Source organism: Alligator sinensis, unplaced genomic scaffold (genome assembly GCF_000455745.1).
Source record: "Alligator sinensis unplaced genomic scaffold, ASM45574v1 scaffold31_1, whole genome shotgun sequence".
Lineage (NCBI taxonomy): Eukaryota > Metazoa > Chordata > Crocodylia > Alligatoridae > Alligator > Alligator sinensis.
In genome coordinates this window covers 233,535-258,043 of record NW_005841884.1, presented here as the reverse complement: position 1 = coordinate 258,043, position 24,509 = coordinate 233,535, and the positions used below count along the sequence as shown (strand labels likewise).

Genomic DNA, 24,509 nt, shown 5'->3' with positions numbered 1-24,509 from the left:
TAGTCCAAGAAGGGACTCCCTTTCCAAAAACAATAAAAAGGAAGGAGTGCTTTTGCAGAGGGAGAGTTCTGGATTTAAGTTCACGTATAACCCAGTGAATTTGTCACTTCTTGCAAATAGACTCTGAAGAGTTACATTCATACATCTTACATTAAGAAAACTCTGAATTTAGACAGTTCTATTGTGGAGCTGTACACAACTTCCTTAGAAGGCAAACTAGTAAATTATGCAAGGGGCAATGTGTATATCTGATAAATGCACAGACTATCAAAATTCACCTTTTAGTATCATCCCTTTGGACAACTAATTCATAAACCAATTTTTCACCCCTGACAGGTGAAAAAATAGCTGTGAAAATGTTGCTTCAGGAATTTTTGATTGGATGCACTAAAGACTTAAATACAGATGTACCTTCCCCTGTGCCCTTTCACTGTATATCTGAATGAAAGGAAAAGAATACAGTAGTTAAAAAACCCTCCTGCATCTTAAAGACCCTGAAGAATATTCAAGATATGAAAGAAAAGAGAAGAGATGCAGAGACACCAAGGGGCAGAGAAAATGCAGAAGGTTTTATTGATTTTTATAGGAAAGGGAAATCTCATTGGACTTCACTGCCAAGAAAACAAGTTTTCTAGACACTGTGCAAAATCCTCTATCTTCGTTTAGGGTATATCCGACTTTGAAGGAAAGGTGCTTGACTAGGAAGCATTTCAGTTCAACATCATTACATAGTAAGGGGAATGGAGCAAGTAGAGAGAAAGCTTGAAACTACAAAAACACCTGTTAGTGCTGAAGTCTAAGGCTCATGATGCTTTCAAAAAGTTTGACAGTGACTAGACTGCAGGTTTACTGAGACAGCTGCCTCATACTGACAAGTGTTGTCTCACTGACTTCCCTATCTGCCCATTGCCATCTATGGTCTCTCATCTTCTATTTAAGCTGAAATTGTCTTGGTTCAGGTCCCAACTGTTCTGGTTTTATATGACACCTCGACCAAAGGGGTCCTAGTTCTTCGGTGGATCTCTTAGGCAACACAGAATTATGCATCATAAATAAATAATAAAGCTAACAGAAGACATGCCTAATGTCAAGACTTAGGAGCAAAGGAATGCTGATGGCTTGATCACTATATAGTATAAGGGAAATAAAAGGTCAGTGCTAACTGCTGACAGCATTACAGCATGGCAGAAATAAAATATTGCTTGCTATCAAGAGCTACACTTAGCTTGCTGAAGTTAATATGGGTCTAGTACTGCTGAAACTGTACTAGCTAAACAGTAATCTAGTTGTGAATTGCATACATTTTTAGCCAACCCTATTTTCCTAAGCTGGGGAGCTGTGCTGCTGGAAAATATATGGTCTGAAAGCAATGTTATTGCTGAGGCAGAACAATAACAACTCTAGCCATGATTTATATCACTAATTTCAGGATAAAACACCATCTTTTTAAAAAAGAGGAAAAGACCAAAAAATTACATGCATTTTGTATTTGGCAGCAATTACAGCTTATACTACACAGTGTTTCAACTCAGTAAGCATGCAAATAGAATATTTTATTAAAGTCAGAGACAGCTGGGATCTTTCCCTTTTTAAATGCTCTCTCCACTACAGCAAATTTCAGACTGCAGTTAGATTTTACTGCCTCCACCCTCACCCATACAGACATTCTGCTTTTGAGAAAAGCATTTAAGAAACACTACCCCAACCTGCCTCCAAATACAGGTTTGCCCTCTCCCTTTCTTCCTCTCCCCTCCCATTATTTATTATATTTTATCTTGTCAAAGTAAGCTTTTGGGTAGTTCAAAGGCTTTAAATAACTAACTATCTAGTAAAAAAATTATGTAATCAATATTAGCTACATAAAGTCATTATGGGATTTGTTTCTAGAATTGCAATTGAAGCACCATCTATGGCTCACAAGTAGCTCTCCACAGTATATATGAAACTAGTACAGTGCTAGAAAACTGGAGCATGAGTATTTCATATTAGAATATTTGTACACAGAGTTATATGGTACAGTTCCTTTAATATACCTCAAAATCTTTACAAACTAATAAGGCACAAAAGTCTCTTTCCTCTTTAATGAGGCACAGTGGGTTTAAGTGACTTGCCTAAAGAGTCTTAGGGTACCAGTGATAGATTCAGAAATATAGCTTAAAAGTTCTGAGTCTCAGCTCGACATACGAAACTATTTCTTCTTTCCAGACATTGTCATTAAGTCAGTATCTTTCATTTTCTCCTTTTGCCACCAATTAAATGGCAGAGCCAGAAAGGAGCTCGATACAAAGGAGAGATGGATGTTCTACGCCAAAAGGAATTGTACTCTATGAACTACGACGGGTAGATGAGCAGAGTCAGCACGGTTTTATCAGTAAGAAAATAACAGCCAAAGCTGTTAAAGCAGAGAACCCTGGTTTACAGTGACCATGCCAAAAAGTTTGCTGCCTGGCCCTTGTTCAAAATCAATCACTTCAATACTTCATTCTTTTAATCTGGTCACAGAGACAGCACACAGCTTAAGTGTACATCTCCTTTGTTAAGCGCCCTTGCTCCAAACTTCGCAAAGGAGAATTGGAGCTGCAAGCACACAGCAGTGTTGTAAAATTATTTTTATTACCATAGCATTTAGGAACCCTGGTTAAGGACCAGGATCCCACTGTGCAACTGCTGTACACACATGAACAAAAACATGATCCGTCTCAACGAGCTTACAATGCAAATATAAGAAAGCGGCAACAAGTGGACAGAAACATATAGCAGGGTGCAATGAAATGAAACAATACTAGTCACCATAAGAGGCAGTAGTCTCAGTCCATCAGGGATCTAATTGCAGTCCTTTTGTTTTGTGGTCATCACAGCCAGGAAGTGGGGGGGGGGGGTTAGACTACATGATCTATTCAGGTCCCTTCTGACCCCTAACTACTATGAAGATATTTGTAGAAAATCACTACTAAACTTCAGAAACATCAATATCGCATTGGATAAAAATAGTCCCCAAAGTGGTCCATCTTAGATACTAAGGATGCTTAGAGACATTAAAAAACAAAACAAAACAAAAATGGAGCTTTACTTTAAACGTGGCATGGTCCTGCGTCAAGCCCAGCGTATGCCCAAAAAAGAGGCATCATGTTAGTTGGACCTGAATTACCCAATATCTGTATAGATTGGGTGCTTTAGTGTGTCTTTTTTGGAGCTTTTATCTAATAGCTGATTGAAAAAGTTCCGCTGAAGCGCCCAATCTATACAGATGCTGCAGAGCCAGGTTGAACTAATGAGCTGCTTCTTCCGGTAAAGCACAAAGGGGGAGTTGAACATCTGTAAGCAACCTTAGTGCATTATCAGCTGCATACACAAGTCTACTCACATAGTCAGATGTGGCTTGAACTGTAAGTGTATAAGGCCTTTCTCTTTACATTGTGAAGGTTTTTACTATGGGACAAGGCACAACATACATATGAAACCAAAAATCTATTGGTATATCAACATGAACAATGCCATATGTTGTCCTGTAATTCAGTATCACTGGTTTAGCATATTGCCTCAACCTCAAGACCTCAAGTTATTTGATATACACAACAGGTTCCAAGTAGCCACATAACATATGCCACTTCTTTTCCATGTGAGAAAGCTTGGTTTTAAAATGGGTCTCCTCAAGGAGTTTGATACAAATGCTACATAATCCCTAGTATAGTTGCTATGAATCCCAGTAATCAGATTTTTTCCTTCTTTTTCAGATCCAAAAAAAGAAAGACTGGGGTTCAATTTATACAACTCTGAAGACCTTGCAAGAAGAAAGTGCCTACATGAGATTCTTGAAGACCAGTGGCTTTCAATCTTTTTCATCTGCAGACCCCTAAAAACTTTTGAATGGAGGTGAGGACCCCTTTGGAAATTCTGAATGGAGGTGTGGATGCCTTTGAATTGTAAGTGTAGGCATTCACATACTTTTGATTGATCGTAGTTTTCTTTCACGAACCCCTTAGACTGTGAACCCCCAGGGGTCCACAGACCACAGGATGAAAACCATTGTTGTACACCTAACAAAGGAGATGGTCTTGTACATAAGGCACTGTGGGAGATATGGGATCAATCTTGGCTCTACTACAATTTTCCTCTGAAATCTAGAGAAAAAACATTTATTTCCATCCTCCATTCCCCATTTCTGAAACAGGTAGTATCTTATTCTCCCTACTTTACTAGGGTTTTGTAAGGCTGAACTTAATGTTGCTTGTCTCCTGAAATACTATGCTGATCTTATATAGTAGTCCAAGAAGGGACTCCCTTTCCAAAAACAATAAAAAGGAAGGAGTGCTTTTGCAGAGGGAGAGTTCTGGATTTAAGTTCACGTATAACCCAGTGAATTTGTCACTTCTTGCAAATAGACTCTGAAGAGTTACATTCATACATCTTACATTAAGAAAACTCTGAATTTAGACAGTTCTATTGTGGAGCTGTACACAACTTCCTTAGAAGGCAAACTAGTAAATTATGCAAGGGGCAATGTGTATATCTGATAAATGCACAGACTATCAAAATTCACCTTTTAGTATCATCCCTTTGGACAACTAATTCATAAACCAATTTTTCACCCCTGACAGGTGAAAAAATAGCTGTGAAAATGTTGCTTCAGGAATTTTTGATTGGATGCACTAAAGACTTAAATACAGATGTACCTTCCCCTGTGCCCTTTCACTGTATATCTGAATGAAAGGAAAAGAATACAGTAGTTAAAAAACCCTCCTGCATCTTAAAGACCCTGAAGAATATTCAAGATATGAAAGAAAAGAGAAGAGATGCAGAGACACCAAGGGGCAGAGAAAATGCAGAAGGTTTTATTGATTTTTATAGGAAAGGGAAATCTCATTGGACTTCACTGCCAAGAAAACAAGTTTTCTAGACACTGTGCAAAATCCTCTATCTTCGTTTAGGGTATATCCGACTTTGAAGGAAAGGTGCTTGACTAGGAAGCATTTCAGTTCAACATCATTACATAGTAAGGGGAATGGAGCAAGTAGAGAGAAAGCTTGAAACTACAAAAACACCTGTTAGTGCTGAAGTCTAAGGCTCATGATGCTTTCAAAAAGTTTGACAGTGACTAGACTGCAGGTTTACTGAGACAGCTGCCTCATACTGACAAGTGTTGTCTCACTGACTTCCCTATCTGCCCATTGCCATCTATGGTCTCTCATCTTCTATTTAAGCTGAAATTGTCTTGGTTCAGGTCCCAACTGTTCTGGTTTTATATGACACCTCGACCAAAGGGGTCCTAGTTCTTCGGTGGATCTCTTAGGCAACACAGAATTATGCATCATAAATAAATAATAAAGCTAACAGAAGACATGCCTAATGTCAAGACTTAGGAGCAAAGGAATGCTGATGGCTTGATCACTATATAGTATAAGGGAAATAAAAGGTCAGTGCTAACTGCTGACAGCATTACAGCATGGCAGAAATAAAATATTGCTTGCTATCAAGAGCTACACTTAGCTTGCTGAAGTTAATATGGGTCTAGTACTGCTGAAACTGTACTAGCTAAACAGTAATCTAGTTGTGAATTGCATACATTTTTAGCCAACCCTATTTTCCTAAGCTGGGGAGCTGTGCTGCTGGAAAATATATGGTCTGAAAGCAATGTTATTGCTGAGGCAGAACAATAACAACTCTAGCCATGATTTATATCACTAATTTCAGGATAAAACACCATCTTTTTAAAAAAGAGGAAAAGACCAAAAAATTACATGCATTTTGTATTTGGCAGCAATTACAGCTTATACTACACAGTGTTTCAACTCAGTAAGCATGCAAATAGAATATTTTATTAAAGTCAGAGACAGCTGGGATCTTTCCCTTTTTAAATGCTCTCTCCACTACAGCAAATTTCAGACTGCAGTTAGATTTTACTGCCTCCACCCTCACCCATACAGACATTCTGCTTTTGAGAAAAGCATTTAAGAAACACTACCCCAACCTGCCTCCAAATACAGGTTTGCCCTCTCCCTTTCTTCCTCTCCCCTCCCATTATTTATTATATTTTATCTTGTCAAAGTAAGCTTTTGGGTAGTTCAAAGGCTTTAAATAACTAACTATCTAGTAAAAAAATTATGTAATCAATATTAGCTACATAAAGTCATTATGGGATTTGTTTCTAGAATTGCAATTGAAGCACCATCTATGGCTCACAAGTAGCTCTCCACAGTATATATGAAACTAGTACAGTGCTAGAAAACTGGAGCATGAGTATTTCATATTAGAATATTTGTACACAGAGTTATATGGTACAGTTCCTTTAATATACCTCAAAATCTTTACAAACTAATAAGGCACAAAAGTCTCTTTCCTCTTTAATGAGGCACAGTGGGTTTAAGTGACTTGCCTAAAGAGTCTTAGGGTACCAGTGATAGATTCAGAAATATAGCTTAAAAGTTCTGAGTCTCAGCTCGACATACGAAACTATTTCTTCTTTCCAGACATTGTCATTAAGTCAGTATCTTTCATTTTCTCCTTTTGCCACCAATTAAATGGCAGAGCCAGAAAGGAGCTCGATACAAAGGAGAGATGGATGTTCTACGCCAAAAGGAATTGTACTCTATGAACTACGACGGGTAGATGAGCAGAGTCAGCACGGTTTTATCAGTAAGAAAATAACAGCCAAAGCTGTTAAAGCAGAGAACCCTGGTTTACAGTGACCATGCCAAAAAGTTTGCTGCCTGGCCCTTGTTCAAAATCAATCACTTCAATACTTCATTCTTTTAATCTGGTCACAGAGACAGCACACAGCTTAAGTGTACATCTCCTTTGTTAAGCGCCCTTGCTCCAAACTTCGCAAAGGAGAATTGGAGCTGCAAGCACACAGCAGTGTTGTAAAATTATTTTTATTACCATAGCATTTAGGAACCCTGGTTAAGGACCAGGATCCCACTGTGCAACTGCTGTACACACATGAACAAAAACATGATCCGTCTCAACGAGCTTACAATGCAAATATAAGAAAGCGGCAACAAGTGGACAGAAACATATAGCAGGGTGCAATGAAATGAAACAATACTAGTCACCATAAGAGGCAGTAGTCTCAGTCCATCAGGGATCTAATTGCAGTCCTTTTGTTTTGTGGTCATCACAGCCAGGAATAGTTTTAAGGAAGGAGTTAGGAGGACAATGAAATAGCTTTTGAATGTTTAAAAGGAGTCCTTCCCAACCATAAGGAGTTGCACTGGGGAAAGCACATAGTTTTGTTTGGTTTTTTTTTTTTTTTTTTTTTTGTTTTTTTTTGGGGGGGGGGGGGGGTTAACACTAAAGAAGTGGGCAATGGAGGCAGCAGCTGACATTTCCATAATAAGCAAGAGATGATGGGCATGGTGAGAATAAGTTGTAAAGTACCTTGAAAGTAAAGACAAGCATCTTATATTTGCTGCGATACTGAAGGGGGAATGGGTGGAGAGATGCAGAGATAGCTGACCTAGTTCAAGTGACAGGCTAAGAAAATGGTCTTTAGTTGGCAGCATTCTGAATAGAAATGAACAGGGAAGATTGCATTTGTCAAGGCTACAGACAAGGATGTTCCATTAATCAATGTGTAATATGGTGAGAGCCTAGCTGTGTGAATGGAAAGGAAAGGCTGTATTTCAGGAACATGTTATGCAAAAAGAATCTGCAAGATTCAGGAATATATGAGCTTAAAAAAATATCAGTGCTTAAAAAAAATACAAGAAACACAGGCAAGACTGTTCTTTTCAAACAAGGGATCCAAATTATGTTCACTCTCTCCCAATGGAGATATCAACCTACAACCTCCTCTATATGCAAAGGAAAATATGTACTTGTTTTATAATCTGCTTCGCCCATTTGCATCTCCCAAGTTAACTGTAATGCTTTTTTGCTTTACTAAGAATTGCTCTTCTTTTACAAATATTCTAATTCCATGACAAAATGTGGAATGTGGTATGAATACTCCTAGCAGCAGGTAAACTACGTTTTAGAAAGGATTAATATAATACCAGCAGAAAATTTGTTTTAACTACACTGATTAAAGTCAAAGGTCATAATCTGAAATATATTGGAGTTTTAGATGTGGAGGTCTTGAAGTTCAAAAGCTGCTGTCCTAATTTCATAATCTGGATATATGAACTTCGTAAATGGAGGTGCACCAACATCTGGATAACCAGCTGTTGCAAGCAGGCACAGCATTCAATCTTTTAGGGTATGAAATTATTTTTGTTTCCTTGTGTAAACACAGGAGCAAGTCAAGTAACAGCAAAGGACAAGTGATGGAACATGGGTGCTGAAGCAGGATTGCTGCCTGACTGCTGTACAAAATTCTACACCAGGTGAAATACTATGAAATATTCACTGTTTTATTGTTTAAAAGCCAATGACTAATGTGGGTGTGTGAAACAGGCTGTATTCAATTCGGATTTGACCTGAATCGAGGACAGTGATCCGATTAATTGATTCAGATCACTGTCCTGATTCAATTCGGCCGAATACGAATCTGAAGATTTGATGCCAATTCAGAGAATCAGCCAGACGCAGCTTTAAATGTTTTTGCTTCATACCTCGAGGTACCAGGTGCAGCTCGTGAATGCTGTGACGGTGGGGAGGATCGAGTGTCCCACAGGAGTTTGGGGGGCCCCCTGCGCACTCAGCGGCAAACCCAGAAGTGGACCAGAAGTACTTCTGGTCCATCACCGAGCGTGGAGTTTCCCGCATGCCCCCCTGGCTTGACGATCGGCCACAGGGGGACCCCGGGTGCCCACCCAGACCCAGGAGGCACCAGTCGCCAAGCTGCGCGGGGCAGTGGGGGGGGCCCCTATGTGCGCTCCCCAGCAGAGGACCGGGAGTGCTTCTGGTCCACTTCCGGGTCTGTTGCCGAGTGCACTGGGGACACCCCCACACTCCTGTGGGATGCTACATCTGCCCCACCAACTTGGCACTGACAAGCCGCCTGGTACATTGACACACACAGAAAAAAAAAAATTTTAAAGGTGTGTCTATGTCTAAATCACCAAACCTTTCCAAATCTCTCCGACTCGATTCGGAGGGTTCCGATTTGATTCAGAGAGATTAAAGGGTCTCCTTATTCGATTTGGATTCAGCGATTCAGTCACCGAATTGGGCTGAATCTCTTCCATATTGAAACAGTAACCAAACCTTCACACAACCCCAATGACCAATAGGGCTGTGCAAAACGGCACTGTTCTGTTTCGACTTGAGTTTCAAGGTTTTGACGGAAAAGCGTTTCGTTTCGAATTTCATTTTGATTTGAAACCACTGTTCTGTTTCATCAAAACTGTGATCCTGTTTCGACCATACGCTATAATGTTAGATGTTAGGGTTGGAAGGGACCTCAATAGATCATCGAGTCCAACCCCCTGCATCTGCATAAGCAGGAAAGAGTTCTGGGTCTAGATGACCCCAGCTAGATACTCATCTAACCTCCTCTTGAAGACCCCCAGGGTAGGGGAGAGCACCACCTCCCTTGGGAGCCCGTTCCAGACTTCGGCCACTCAAACTGTGAAGAAGTTCTTCCTAATGTCCAATCTAAATCTGCTCTCTGCTAGCTTGTGGCCATTATTTCTTGTAACCCCCGGGGGCGCCTTGGTGAATAAATACCCCCCAATTCCCTTCTGTGCCCCCGTGATGAACTTATAGGCAGCCACAAGGTCGCCTCTCAACCTTCTCTTGCGGAGGCTGAATAGATCCAGTTTCTCTAGTCTCTCCTCGTAGGGCTTGGCCTGCAAGCTCTTAACCATACGAGTGGCCCTTCTCTGGACCCTCTCCAGGTTATCCGCATCCCTCTTCAAGTGCGGTGCCCAGAATTGCACGCAGTACTCCAACTGCGGTCTGACCAGCGCCCGATAGAGGGGAAGTATCACCTCCTTGGACCTATTCATCATACATCTGCTGATGCACGATAAAGTGCCATTGGCTTTTCTGATGACTTCGTCACACTGCCGACTCATGTTCATCTTAGAGTCCACTAGAACTCCAAGATCCCTTTCCACTTCTGTGCCACCCAGCAGGTCATTCCCTAGGCTGTAGGTGTGCTGGACATTTTTCCTCCCTAGGTGCAGCACTTTGCATTTCTCCTTGTTGAACTGCATTCTGTTGTTTTCTGCCCACTTGTCCAACCTGTCCAGATCTGCTTGCAGCTGTTCCCTGCCCTCCGGCGTGTCCACATCTCCCCATAGCTTTGTGTCATCTGCAAACTTGGACAGAGTACATTTCACTCCCTCGTCCAAGTTGCTGATGAAGACATTAAAGAGTATCGGTCCAAGGACCGAGCCCTGTGGGACCCCACTGCCCACACCCTTCCAGGTTGATACCGACCCATCCACTACGACTCTCTGGGTGTGACCCTCTAGCCAATTCGCCACCCACCGGACTGTGTAGTCAGCCAAGTCACAGCCTCTTAACTTGTTCACCAGTATGGTGTGGGATACCATATCAAAGGCCTTCCTGAAGTCTAAGTATACGACATCCACCCCTACTCCTGTGTCCAGGCGTTTCGTAACCTGGTCATAAAAAGAGACTAGATTAGTCAGGCACGATCTGCCTGCCATGAACCTGTGCTGGTTTCCCCTCAGCATAATTTGTCCTGCCGGGCTCTTGCAAATGTGGGCCTTGATAATTTTTTCAAAGACTTTGCCAAGGATGGAGGTGAGACTGACTGGCCTATAGTTGCCCGGGTCCTCCTTCCTCCCCTTCTTGAAAATGGGGACCACATTGGCCCTTTTCCAGTCCTCTGGGACTTGGCCCGTGCGCCACGAGCGTTCAAAAATTCCTGCCAGTGGCTGTGCAATGATGTCGGCCAGTGCCTTCAGTACCCTCGGATGGAGCTTATCCAGGCCTGCCGACTTAAAGGCATCCAGTTCTTCCAAGTGACTCTGCACCATCTCAGGGTCTACACATGGCAGTCTGGTGCCTTGCTGCTGCCTCTCTACAACCCCAGTGAGAGACTTGTCTTGTCCCTCTCTTAGGAACACTGAGGCAAAGAACTCGTGGAGGAGTTCAGCCTTGTCCCCCCTGTCCGTCACCAACTGCTTCTGCCCATTTAGTAGGGGTCCTATTCCTCCCCATTATCTAAAAAATGGGGAAGTTTGAAACGGCCTCTCACATCCAGCAGGCAGATGGGGGCCCCGCAACCCTGGGAGGGCTGCAGGGGCTGTAGGCCTCTGATCTACCTGCCAGATGAGGGAGGGAAGCCGGGTTCTGCCACCTGGGACCAGGGAGCTGGGTAAGGGAACTGAGCCCGATCGCTCAGTTCCCCTCCCCAGCGCTAGGATTGGGCTGGGGAAGGTAACTCAGCCCAGCTGGGCTCAGTTCCTTTCCCCAGTTCCATCTAGTGCTGGGGAGGGGAACTCAGTCCAGCTGGGCTGAGTTGCCTTCCCCAGCCCAATCATAGGGATGGGGAGAGGAATTGAGCGATTGGGCTGAGTTGCCTTCCCCAGCCTGATCCATCACAGCACTAGGGAGGGGAACTGAGCTCAGGCTCAGTTCGCTTCCCCTGCACTGCGATCGGTTTCCTGTAGCCTGGCCACGGAAGGCGGCGAAAGCCAGGCTTGCGATCCTGGCTGAGCCACATGGGGCTGCAGAGCCACCGGGAGTGCAGTCCTGGTTCTCCCCTGTTTCCCACCACCTGGCTGCTTCAAAATGTTTTGACTAGCCTTGTTTTGTTTTGAGGCTGTTTCAAAGCCCTTTGTTTCAATTCAATGTCGCTGTTTCGAGCTCAAAATGAGTTGAAACGGTGTAGAATCGAAACAGTTGGCGAAATTTCACACATCCCTAATGACTAATACCTGGAACATTAATCAATCCAACAGAGAAGAAAAACAGGGACTCCACATTTTATAAAGTAGCTTGTTACTTTAGTTGTCAATCTATTAGTTTACTGTATAGATAGTGTTGGTTCCCATAGGGCAATGACTGGGATGGCCAAATTTGATTGCATCTGATCTGCTATTTGAAAGGGGATTCATTTAAAAATATTGCTCTCTAAAGGAAGCTCTGTTTATTATTCCTGTATTCATCTGATAGCCTAAGTGACTCCAGCTATTACATTTTATAAGTCATATTTCCTTCTTCCTAAAAATAAATGAATTTTGTAAACAGATACAATTATTTGGAATTGGTACATGAAAGAGAAATAGGAAAAAAATTACTCTTCCCCCTTTGCCTCCTCCACAGTATAATGAACAGTGTACACAAAGTACTTTTTGCTTAATATAGAAAAACAAATGTGCTGTGTTGTCCTGAATTCCTATGAAGTTCAAAATTGGGTTCCAAATCTTATTAAAAATCCTTCCATTTTATCATTTATAGTCTGCAAATTATTGTGACTGCAAGATCCATTAGAGATTCTTTTATGGGTAAGTTATCGCTATTATTTTAATATTTCCACATGATTCTTTTAGCAATTAAGTGATGAAATACCCATTTTGAACTTCAGTTTAGAGGCTCAGTTTCCTCATCTATCAAGCAGATATAAATTCATGGTTCTCAATTTCTACCCCTCTTCCCCAATTTCTCCCCAGTATTAGTGTCATTTTGAATCACACCATTTTAACCTAATTTTTCTATACTCTCAAAATGTGGATACAGTATTGCCTCTTAATCCAAGATGACTTTCAGGAGGTGCATGTGATAAGGCTCATTTTGGGAAACAGTGTGGGGCCTTGTGGATAAAACAATGAACTAGGTACTTAACAGACCTGGGTTTACATCCTGGCCCTGCCCCAGCTTAATGGGTCACCTTGGACAAATACTTTAATAATTCCATACCTCAGTTTCCCCATCTGCGAAATAGAGATAATGATACTGACCTCCTTTGTAAAGTGATTTGAGATCTACTGATAACAAATGCTACAGAGCTAGGTATTATTAATGAAATTTAAAACTGCTTTTATGCTATGTGTCTTGCAGTTCTAACACTCTTCCTAGATTTTGACCTAATTTTTATCTCTGCTTTGCAAATTTAGCTTTTCTTACCTCAGTACATTCTAAATGGATGGCAATCCTGGTAATCTGATTTATCTGACAGAAAAATAAGGCTGGTATTTGAGGTCTTTTACACCTTTGTCAGAGATGATTCTTACACATTTTTCCATCATTTTTTCATAAATAGGTCTTTACTTTCAAATATTGCTAGTGGGTACTGTAATTCAATTCTATGTTTGCATGCTATTTCCTAAACTTTAGTGAAACACCTTTATCAAGCAAGTTGATATTTTACACACTCCAATTTCAATCCACTTTTTGCAACATGTCAACATAAAGTTGCTTTATTCTTAAGAGTCACAATCTAAGCAAAACCAGCCAGGGAATCAGAACATCTGAAGAGATGGGAAACCATTAAGACGGACTGCCTTGCCAAACCACAAACAGGTGTAGTAAGAAATTCAGGAGGGATCCTTGTCCCTTTTATTCCCCCATGCTATGCATGTGTTACCTACCTGCACAGCCAAAAGCCAGGTGGTACCTAGAAGAGGGGCTGAACTTGACACAACACACATTAGCCTTGGCCTCAATACTCGCTACTGAATTGTCCAGGTTGGTAGACCACAGCTTCACTAAAGAAACAGAAAATAAAAGGAGACAAAAAACAGATTAAGTGAGACTGAAAACTATTCTAAAAGCAGGTGGTAATCACATATATAACAGGTTCCAATAGACTACTGGGATTTTCGTAAGTATTACCACTGCTGAAATGAGCAACCTAATGAGTGCCTCCTGGTACCTAGCCTGAATCTACTCTCAGTCAACTTGTGACCATTATTCCTTGTTACTCCCGTTAGTGCTCAGGGGAACAGGGACTCTCCCATTGCCTGCTGGTCCCCCTTGGCCAGTTTATAGACGGCCACCAGATCCCCTCTCAGCCTTTTCTTGTGGAGGCTGAATAGGTTCAGGTCCCATAGCCTCCTCTCGTAGAGCCTGCCTTGCTGCCCCCTGATCATGCAAGTGGCTCTCCTCTGGACCCTCTCAATGCTGGTCACATCCCTCCTGAAGTGCGGCGCCCAGAACTGGATGCAGTACTCCAACTACGGCCTGACCGATGTCACACAGAGGGGGAGGATCACCTCCTTGGACCTGCTCATGATACATCTGTGGATGAGCATTCTTTCCTGCCCATGGCAGGGGGTTGGACTTGATGATCTGCTCAGGTTCTTTCTGACCCTACCAACTATGAATATAAAAAGGGCACTTGAGAATGTGCTGACAGGTAGAATAGTAACTTCCAACTTCTACACACACAATATTGAATGTACTGGTTGATTCAAGTCTCTGTTCTTGTAGAGTCTAGAACTCATTCACGTGACTAGATGCATGAACTGGATGGAAAGACTGCTTCCTCAGATGCGTGTGGAAGGGGTACTCTGGTGTCTCTGCCAGGAAGATTCTGTGCACAGGAAAGCAATGAATTTAGTGATGACGTAGGGAATGAGATAGGAAAATCAGAGGAGAAATACATCACTCCCCACTCCAGCTCCCAGAAAGATACCAGAAACATTTATGGAGCCTTGTCTATATTAACTTTTCCTCCCTGCCCCTCTAATCTTTTCATGAACTTCTGAAAAGCCTATCCAAGAATCCACTAAGTGGAGTGGAGTTGCAAAGGGGTCTAAGCAAGTGGAGTCCTACAGAGATGTCTTGGGCTCAGTGCTGTTCAATGTGTTTATTAATTATTTGGATGTTGGCACAGAAAGCTTCTTGAGAAAGTTTGCAGATGACAAAACTGGGAAGGACCATGAACATGCTGGAGGATGGTGGATGCTTCTGGGCTTTGCTGGTAGGTTTTGGGTGTTGGCTGCAGGCAAGGCTGGAGCTTTAGACTGGGCTGTGCCAATGCTCCTACTGGGACTTAAAACTGGAGGTTCCTAGCTAGAGGGTCTTGCCCCTCTGCTCAGGGTGACAGATCATCTTATTGGGGTCAGGGAGGAATTTAACCCTAAGGTCAGATTGGTATGGGCCACGGGGGTTTTTCCCTTCTTCTGTAGCTCTGGGCATGGACTTCTACCTGGAATCTCTTAAGTGTATATTAACAACCTTTTAATAGGACAGGGCAGGACACTGGCTGCTATAGTTCCCCTGCTTTACATGCGACAGGCTAGGATGTCTTGTGTTATGCAAGGCTTGATGGTAGTTTTATGAAGAATCTAGATTATGGATTTGCATAGGATGTTTTGGATAGGGACGATCCAACCTCAGGAAGGGGGCTAGACTACATGACACCTGGAGGTCCCTTCCAGCCCCACTTTTCTACGACTGTAAATCTGAACACAAATATCCACAAGAAAGATCCACAAAATAGCCCCCCCCCCCTTTTCTTTTTGTAAACTACTAAAACAAAAAATGTGCTGCTCTTGGCCTGTACTAATAATTTCCAAACCCAGGGGGAACTGCTTCAAAGATGTGAAAAAGACAGCTCTGCTTGGAGCACATATTGATGCATCCTTTAAAAACTGCACTGTATCAATATCTTTCAGATATCTGAAGCCATTATAAAGAATCAAATACATCCATCTCAAACACTGACATTAATGTGTACTAAATATGAATACATGTTTTAGGTAAACCTAGATGAAAAAAGTTACTTTATTTACTGAAACCAAGGCCCCTGACACACATTACACTTAAAACACAATTAACTACTACATCATGTCTTAAGTGGTGACCTAGTCACATGTTCATTCAATAATGGCATGACAAAACCAGGAATAAGCAACAAAGTTATTACACAAAATATGTGCTCCAGAGGCTTTGAGCACTGGTCAGGTGATCGGGGGAGCCCCCCATCTGGGAATCCCTACAGATGGCAGAGCTCCCAGACACAGCAGCAAATGTTAGTGGTGCAGGGAGAGACTGGAATCATGATGCCAGGCTCACCCTGCACTGGCAATATGGCAAGATTGAATTTGATGCTCAATGTGTGGCATGGCAGGAGGCACAATTATTGGGATTGCACATCAGATCCCATCCCATTCTTTAACGTCTGTTAGTGGCCCAAGATGACTTTAAATTTGAAGATGACACCCACCCCCCCACCCCCAATAATTAGATTCTATACAGGGAGATTTTAAAAGAAATAATTATAATTTTCTATGCATAGAATCTAATTATTGGCAAATTGTCTTAAATGCACCCTCTCCTACCCCACCGCTACAATAGAGAAGGCAGTGGTATAGGGGGCAGGCAGTGAGGGCTGGGGCAGGCAGCCTGACCCCAGCCCCTTATGCCCCCACCATTCGACTCCCTGCCACCTGCCCCCCATGGTACTACCTGTACCCTGCTACCAGTCCTTCCACTTCTCCCCCACAGCCTCTGCCCTGCCCACCTATACTTCCTGTAGCCTATGCCTCCTAACCCCCACAACAGCTACCATCAGGCATGGCTCCATCCCCATTCTGGCCCAGGGGCACAGGACACATGATAGCTCCAGCTCTGTCCTGGCCACACAGCAAGGGTTGCAGGTACCAGGAGTGGGGAGGGAAGAGCAGACCAAGGTTAAGGCCAGAGGCCCAGTAAGAGCTTGGGTTGGAGCTGCAGCAGCTACCTGCCCCCTCTCCTTCCCCACCCCCATACTTGAATCCAAGACAAGGAGTTTACCTCCCTCTGCCCCATGTTGAATAGGGGGGCGGGGGGAAGGAACGACGACACACTTCGTCTTGGAATCAAGTAGATATAGTAGTTTCCAGCCGTTAATAATCCATTCCTTCTAATCCACCTATGATCTAGTATACATTCTAAACAACAGCTAAAATTTATGCAAATGAACGCCATTACAGGCAGCCTCAGACCTCCTCTTGCCCTGAGTGAGATTTGATGATATACAGTCCCATCTGGAGTCAGTGGTGGGAGAGAACTTTGCAAGCAAAAAAAAAGTTTAGCAGTTTGCTTCAAAGAACAGATGCCAAGAGAAGCATAGTCTATGTTGCAGTGGCAACAGAGGACATTAACATTATTGATCTGATGGCAAAGGAAGCAAGTGATTCTCTTAACTCTAGTTAAACAACAGGCAATGCCAGCAGATAATATTACTTACATTGAAATGTTCATTGGTACTCGTGGGAGACAAACAAGCTCACAGCTCATACTAGTGTTTTACCAAATCTATACTCCACATAGTCACTTGTCTGAAATGCTCATTACACAGTCTTCTAATTATGCTACAAAAATTCAAGACAGTATCCAATATGGGTAATTCTCTTTTTGGCAGCATGTCTTAAAAATGAACAGATATTCTGTAATTTATGAGGGGCTCAGTTTTCCATCTTTCACCTTTAAACAATTTCACTCAAACCTTGAGATCTCAAGAGTAGAATAAGCTTAATGATCTCATTTGATGTATACTTAATATTTGTGTTAAAAAATACCATAAGATGTTATGGCTGGTGGGTAAGGCTTAGATTCCATGGCCACTTTGTACTCTGTACCTGCAGAGTACATCATCTCTGGGACCAAGGTCAGTTTGTATCAGATTTTGATGGTAATCTACTGCTTAGATAGTAATCCACCTACTGCTTTCCCCAATCTAAACTGGGGCACATAGTTTGAAAAACAGTTTTATACAACAGATTGATAAATCCTTGCTCTATGAATTTCGTTTCAGTTGCTATGCATTTTAGTGGTTTTGTTGAGATTTTGGTGGTAATTATACAAGGTACAGATGTCCTGATAACCCTTTGAATTGTGTTGATGAGTTAAACTATAGTATGAGATCAATTGTTCCCAAAACATATGTTCCCTGATTATTCTGCTGCTGATAGATGCATCTCTCCATGAGACCAAGTGTCCACACCTCATCTAACAAACAAAGTGATGCCTAGGAAGCAGTGCTCCCAGTTCAAAATGGTTTAATCTTGTCAAGTTTGTTTTAATTGACTGGAGTTTAGTTCAAAAGCATTCATTTATAAATTAATCTACTGCAGGTCAGTACTGCACAAACACTAGGTAAAGGAGTAAAGGTTTTCACTGCAGTAGCTGAAAAACATCCTTTTGCAGAACAAGTAGTGCCTTACTACTTTATCTACTTCAAAAGTGTTCATAGTCTATAGCAGTCTAGTTTTATATAGTGTTGGGCCAGGCTGGGCTCAGGGTTGGCAGCAGCGGCATTGGGAAGGGCAGGTTGGGGGAGGGACCACGGCAAATTCTGGAGTGGTTGCAGCCCCTCCTGTAGCTCCCTCTCAGCACCGGCGCCAATCACCCCGAGCGCAACCCAGTCCCAGCTGGGAAGAGCTCGGCACAGCCCCAGTCCCAGCCTGCAGTGGCAGCTCACTTGGCCCCATGCGCAGATCTAGGGCTACACACCCCCTCCCCCCCATGCCTCCTGGGTGCATGCAGTGGCGAGATCCGCACCCCACTCCCCATGCCCCCTGGACAAGCTGCTCACAGCTCTGTTGTGCACACTGACCCAGCTCTGCAGTGCCTACCTCAGCCCTACTCCCTCCCTTAATGCAGGAGCCTCAAATCTGCCCCCTTAAAAACAAGAAAAAAATATAAAGAGGTACATAACTTGAAACTTTGAGACAGAAGGGGTACACTTGTTAAAAAAGGTTGAAAACCCCTGCCCTATCAGTATTCAGAGGCAGATACAGGATTTGGCAAAGGTGGGAATGGGTACAGCCACCTGGTCCCAGCCTCCTCTCCTGCAATTCACTGATGTGGACAGACTGGGAGCCTCTGATGGCTTTTTTAAAGTCCCCAAAGCAGGTTAGAATGCTCCCTGCTTCCCCTCTGTGCTCAAAGGCAGGTCCCCTCTTCTCCCATTCCCTGCCTCTGGCTACTGCTTTCCCCACTGTCCTGGGGGCCGTCAAAGCTGCTCCTGTTCACTCCAGTCAGGCTGCTTGGGGACTGGGCTCAGTGACAGCAGCAGCAACAGCAGTCAGCAGGTTCCCTCCCCCTGCCCAGTCTCCAGGGAACAGGCCTGGGGAGTGGCAACTCGCCCCCAGACCATCACTGCTCCTGCTGTTGCCCTCTACCCCAGGACAGAAGGGAAAGCAGCAGCCACAGGCATGGGAGGGATGGGAACCTGCCTTTGAGCACAAACAAGGAAGGTGAGGTTCTTACTTGCTTTGGGAACTTTTTTAAAGTCCCCAGGGGCTCCCCCAGCTCAGTCCCATTCAAAAAGGGGGAGGGGGGGTGTAGCCGTGTCACTGCACCCCCTCTGGATCTGCACCCATCCACATTTATTGTTTTAGTAAATACAGGCAACCCTCACCATTCGCGTGGGATATGTTGTCGTATCCCCTGTGAATGGCAAAATACACAAATAAGGCACGGCGTTCATGAACTCAGTGCCCCCGGCGTCTGTGGGGGGCATGGCTGCAGAATTTGGAGTGTGGCGGCGGCAAGCGCAGAGCTCCCAAGTAGCTCCTTTAAGTGTATTTAAGACGTGGGTTCGGCATTTGTGAACATCTGAAACCATGAATGCTGAACCCGCAAATAGTGAGAGTTTCCTGTACCTAATTGCATCCAATTACCCCTCAAACATTAATTAATTAATTCACAATAAAACTTGTGTGTGAAGCAGGGGAATTATCCCCTTTTTATAGGGAAGGAAAGTGAGGAAATGGGAAGATTTAGCCTATTTTTTCACAACAATGAGCACTTACAAGTCCAGTTAAAGTCAATGAGACCTGCAAGAGCCTCAGCACTTTTGAAAATTAAGCCCTAGATCAAGGTCAAAAGGGAAATCCTTAACAAGGCTGGAAGAGAACACTGATCTTCTGGTTCCTAAGCCAATGTCCTAAACACACGGCCAGAGTGCGCCGACTCTGATCATACATGCAATTATTTACAGGACTGGTGCTTTTTCATTTTTAAATGCAAGTGGTGAAACAGTTATCATATTCTCTAGCACACCGCACACCTCTAAATAAAATAGGCACCTTTAGCTAGATTCAAAATGGGGATTAGATAAGTTCTTAGAGGAAACAGACATCAATACCTATTGAGCATGGAAGCTAGGGCTACAGCCTCTTAATTAGAACCTCCTCGACTTTAAATGATGGACACTGAAAGTAAGAGAGGAACAGTGGAAAAAAACAACCAAAACTCTGGTTATACCCAGTTCACTCTCCCTTTCAGTAACTACTCTCTGCCACTGTGTGACACAGGATACTGGGCAAGGTGGACATAAGGTCAGTAAATGGCCATTCTTATATTTCTTATGTTTTTGTTTTTGGAAGACATAACATAGACAAAAGATACTTTACTAGGGTCATGGCTGACTGGTTGATACAAGTCAGTCCTCCTAGAAAGAGATGCATCCAAGAAGTGTGGCTTTCCAGGAGACAGCCTCATCAAGATACTACAGACTACATGCAGCAGCTCACTTGCTCAGAGCCAGCTTGAAGTGCTCAGGCTGTGAGAAGGTTAACACTAGACTCTCACCACCCCGCCTCCCCCAGCCCTTTCTGTTTTCAAGGACACAGAACAGCAGCAGCTATAAGTCAGTGCCTGCTTTCTTCTATGCTCCCCACTTCTATTTGAAGAAAGAAAAATCAGCTTCCTCACTTAAGATATGCACCCCAATTTTGGAGGGCTAATTTTGGGAGGAAAGGTACATATCATATGTGAGTGAATAATACTTTCACTAGTTCATACACTCAAAAACATTACAAAAGTGGTTCTCAGCCTTTTTAGACTTAAGACACCTCTTGGGAAATACCAGCTCTTAGCTTTCACTTTTCTGATTACAGAAAAAAACAGAGCAATCCTTCTGTTGTAAAAGAATTCAGAAAGACTGCAACAAGTCAGAATGTTTTTAACACTATGAATTCCTATTTGGAATCTCTGGGTTTATTTTGTGTTTTCACATCTAAGTGCTAACATTGTGTTACACCCTGTGACACCCTTGAAAGGTTCTGAAGGTACTCCAGGGTGCCATGGCACCTTATCTGAGAATTGCTGCATTAAAAATGAATTTCAGTTATATATGTATAACTCCTGAGACAATGAAAATGAAACATCCCACTGCTATCCAAAGCTCTATTGGATTTTGTGGATCACTGAGCATTTCAAGTGAAATGTGGTACCTATTAGGGTTGTGCAAAACAGCAACGTTTCATTTCGATTTCAGATTCACCATTTCAAAAGGGACAGTGTTTTGTTTCACTGTTTTGAAGCAGTAGTCCATTTCGTTTTGCCAAAACTGTTTTGCTGCTTTGATATGTTTCAGCATTTCACCGATAAGCTATAACGGGGAATCACGAAAATGCCTATAACTTTGTCATTTCTTGCCTGATTCAGATGAAAACAGAAGGGATGGTACCCCTTCTGAAGCCATGACGCCTGTCAAATTTCAAGGAGATGGGTGCAGTGGTTTCTGGGAAACTGCGCCTCAAACTGTCCAGAGCAAAACTTGTGTTCTGTAATATATGTTGTGCTTTCCTGCACAGTCAATGCAGTGTCAGGGAAAAAAGATTTCTTTTGTGTGGAGAAAGAATTACAGAGAATAACAAAAAACAAAAAGAGGACTTTGGGGGAGGAATAAATTGAAATGAATGGATTAGGAAAGGGCATTAGGGTAATTCGGAAAGGACTGGATCCCACTTCCTAGGAACAGACTAGCAAGTAAGAAGTGAGAACCTTCCTGATGCTCCTGGAGGACACAGCTCAGTAAGCTGACAAAGGCACAGCTGACAAAGCTCATTTCAAACAATGCTTTTAAGCTCCTTCTCCGTCCCTCCCACAGAACACTGGGATTGGAAGGGACCTCAAGAAAGGATCACAGTCACTGGCCAGCTACACATACCGATATCAGAGCAGTCCTTCCCTCCTCTTCCCCCTCACTCTCCTTAGTTTGTATTTCCCTGTAAGCCTGGCTTTGAAACTCAAAACTCTTTGGAATTTTCAAAACATTTCGAAAATGCACTGGAAGCCTTGCATTTCGTTTAAGTGTTTTGAGCTCGAAACACGTCAAAACACCTTTGAAATGAAAAGTCCATTGAAATTTTGCACAGCCCTAGTACCTATACCTATCCTAGCTGTACCATCAAGTCTTGTGTGGAATGCTGCCATTTCCCCCAGCCACTTGAAGCAGTGGTGCTCAACCTTTTGGCCCGGTGAGCTCAGAGTGGTACACAGCTGGTCTGCAGCTGGATCAAGTCCTGTGTCACCTCCACCTGCCCCCAAGGAGCCCCACACAACCAATCTACTGTGTAGAGTCACATTATCTAAACAGTAGGGCTCCCCACAGATCCAGAAATTTGGCATCAGGGAGCAGCAATGAGCTACCAGCACTCCCCCACAGCCAAGTTTTCAGATACGCGGGAGAGCCTGGATGCCATGGTTCTGTGGGCCAGACTTGGCCCATGGGCTGCAGGTGAAGCACCCCCACCTTGGAGGCTAGGGAAAAGAACAAACTTTGGGAGAATTAATGTTTGGTCCCACCTTTAACTACAGTTTATATTTTTGCACATTCACTGAGCAATACCATGCCCCAGGAAATAGTCAAGCATTATTTCTCCATTTTACAAAGAAAGTTAACCAAGAGGTTATAAAAGAACACTCAAAAACTGGGAACAGAAGCCAGGTCTCTCATTATGGCAAATCCAAACCTTACCCACTCAGCTAGGTCACTGGGCCTCTAAAAGTCATGTGACAAATAGACAGGTTTAGCCATCTTCTCTCCTAACATTATTCCAACTCTTAGCTTACATTCCTGTCCCAGAATCACAGACAGATGACAGACCTTTGATTCCCAACATTCAACTGCTGTCTAGCAAACACTTATATAAATCACTGAGAAACCCTCTCTGAAGGATGCAACAGTAAGTCCTTGTTTCTTTTAATTAAAAATGTATACTTCTCTTATACAGATACGCCTCCCAAGGAAAGACTAAGACTTTGTAGCTTTGCAGGACTCCAGTAACATAAAACAACATTCTAACTTTATTCATGATTACCAAGTTATTATTAACTTTTTGGTACACATATAGATAACTTGCAGATATCTACACAGTAGCACACAGAGATCCAAGAAAACTGATAACTAAACACAAAAATTGGTTTTTAAATAAGATGGACAACTGGAGAGCAAGAATTCTTTTCTGCTCCAATTATTTTCCTCTAAAGACAAAATACACAGAATATCCACTAATAAACCATCTCTGATGAATGAAGAGGCTGGCATGGTATGCAAGGCTGAGGGATACTGTCTGTAATTTTGGCGGAATTGATCTTTTCTCCTGCAGGAAATCAACTGATCAACCTTCCTTTTGTTTTTCTGGTCAGACAGGGAAGTGTGTGGACTACTGCTTACAAGATTACTTTCCTCAATGCATGTACAACTGGAATAGAGGGCTATACTGCCTTTATACAGGCCTACATTTAGACATTAACACTCATCATGCAAGGTAAGAGGAGGTAGATATACACAGGTGCATCTCTTCAAGGGAAGGTGGAGAAGAATTCTTAAAGTTGCCACTCTTGCCCAGCAATAAGAAAAGGAAATAGAAAAGAAAACAGTATTTCCTACCCAAATTCTTTCACTAAGCCAGAAAAGGACTAGAAGAAGAGTTGCCACTGTTCAGACAGGGACAATAAAAAACAACTCCTTAATAATAGTAATGACAAAGAAGGGAATAGGAATGCTGAGAGTCCCATTATGTATTAGCTCTGACCAGATCTGCATATGCTTTGGCTAATGAGTTTAGACTTTTGGCAGGTAGATACCTGGTAAATTGAGTCATGCTGCCATAGCATTTACTTGACAGATTTTTGTTTCACTTTCATATAGGTTTCCAGTTCCAGCCTTTGTCTCTAACATCCTTGTTACAAACTCAAACAACACCAAGTGAAAATACTTCTCAGGGACTGAATGCAGAGTGTACTTTTTAATTGAAATTCAAGACGTGTACAGAAGTACTGGACTATTTTGTGCATAATTTTTATATGTAAACACACTTTTTGAAACTTTTTCAGAAGGAAAAAAAGAAGTGTCCTCTGCTGGGGTGGAAGGTCCCATTTTGTGAAGCCAACTGTAAGTGAACAACTTTTTAACATGCTAATAAATGCATGCCTACTTGGAAGATAAGCTCCTTTTTAAATGCACATCATGATTGGGGAGCAAAGTGATAAAAAGGTTGATAATTTATATGGAGAGAGTTTCATTTGCTGCATTTAATTGTAAAGAAAACAGTATTGACTTCTACCAAAAAGAAGGGGAGAAAAAAAATTTATTAAAAACCATTTAAAGACCTCTTTAATATAAAATTATCATAAAAGCTGCATTTTGTAAGTTAAATTACCAATTACCCTGAGAATGTCAAACACATTTAAGGAACACTAGTATGACTTTCCCATAGAACAGAATTTAAAAGCATTTTAAGGGTAGAGAGTTGTAAGGTTGAATGTTTTATGAAAAATTAATTTGTCATTTCAAAGCAAATCATGAACAGCTCTGTCCAAATCAGTGTTTGTCCACTTGGGAGAACCAATTCACAGTGGTTGCAAGACGGAACTCAAAAGACATGCCTGGCTCATAAAGCTAATCTGCTCTCGTACTGTGACTG

The 24,509-nt window shown here is 42.5% G+C and overlaps 1 protein-coding gene across 1 annotated transcript in view; it reads right to left on the bottom strand.

The window, feature by feature from the left end:
• Positions 1-24,509, bottom strand: part of COP1 (COP1, E3 ubiquitin ligase) — a 210,567-nt gene that overhangs the window by 82,078 nt on the left and 103,980 nt on the right. The window contains exon 15 of the mRNA XM_025196730.1: positions 13,449-13,565. Within this exon, the coding sequence (XP_025052515.1) occupies positions 13,449-13,565 (117 nt within the window). The remainder of the gene's footprint in view (positions 1-13,448; positions 13,566-24,509) is intronic.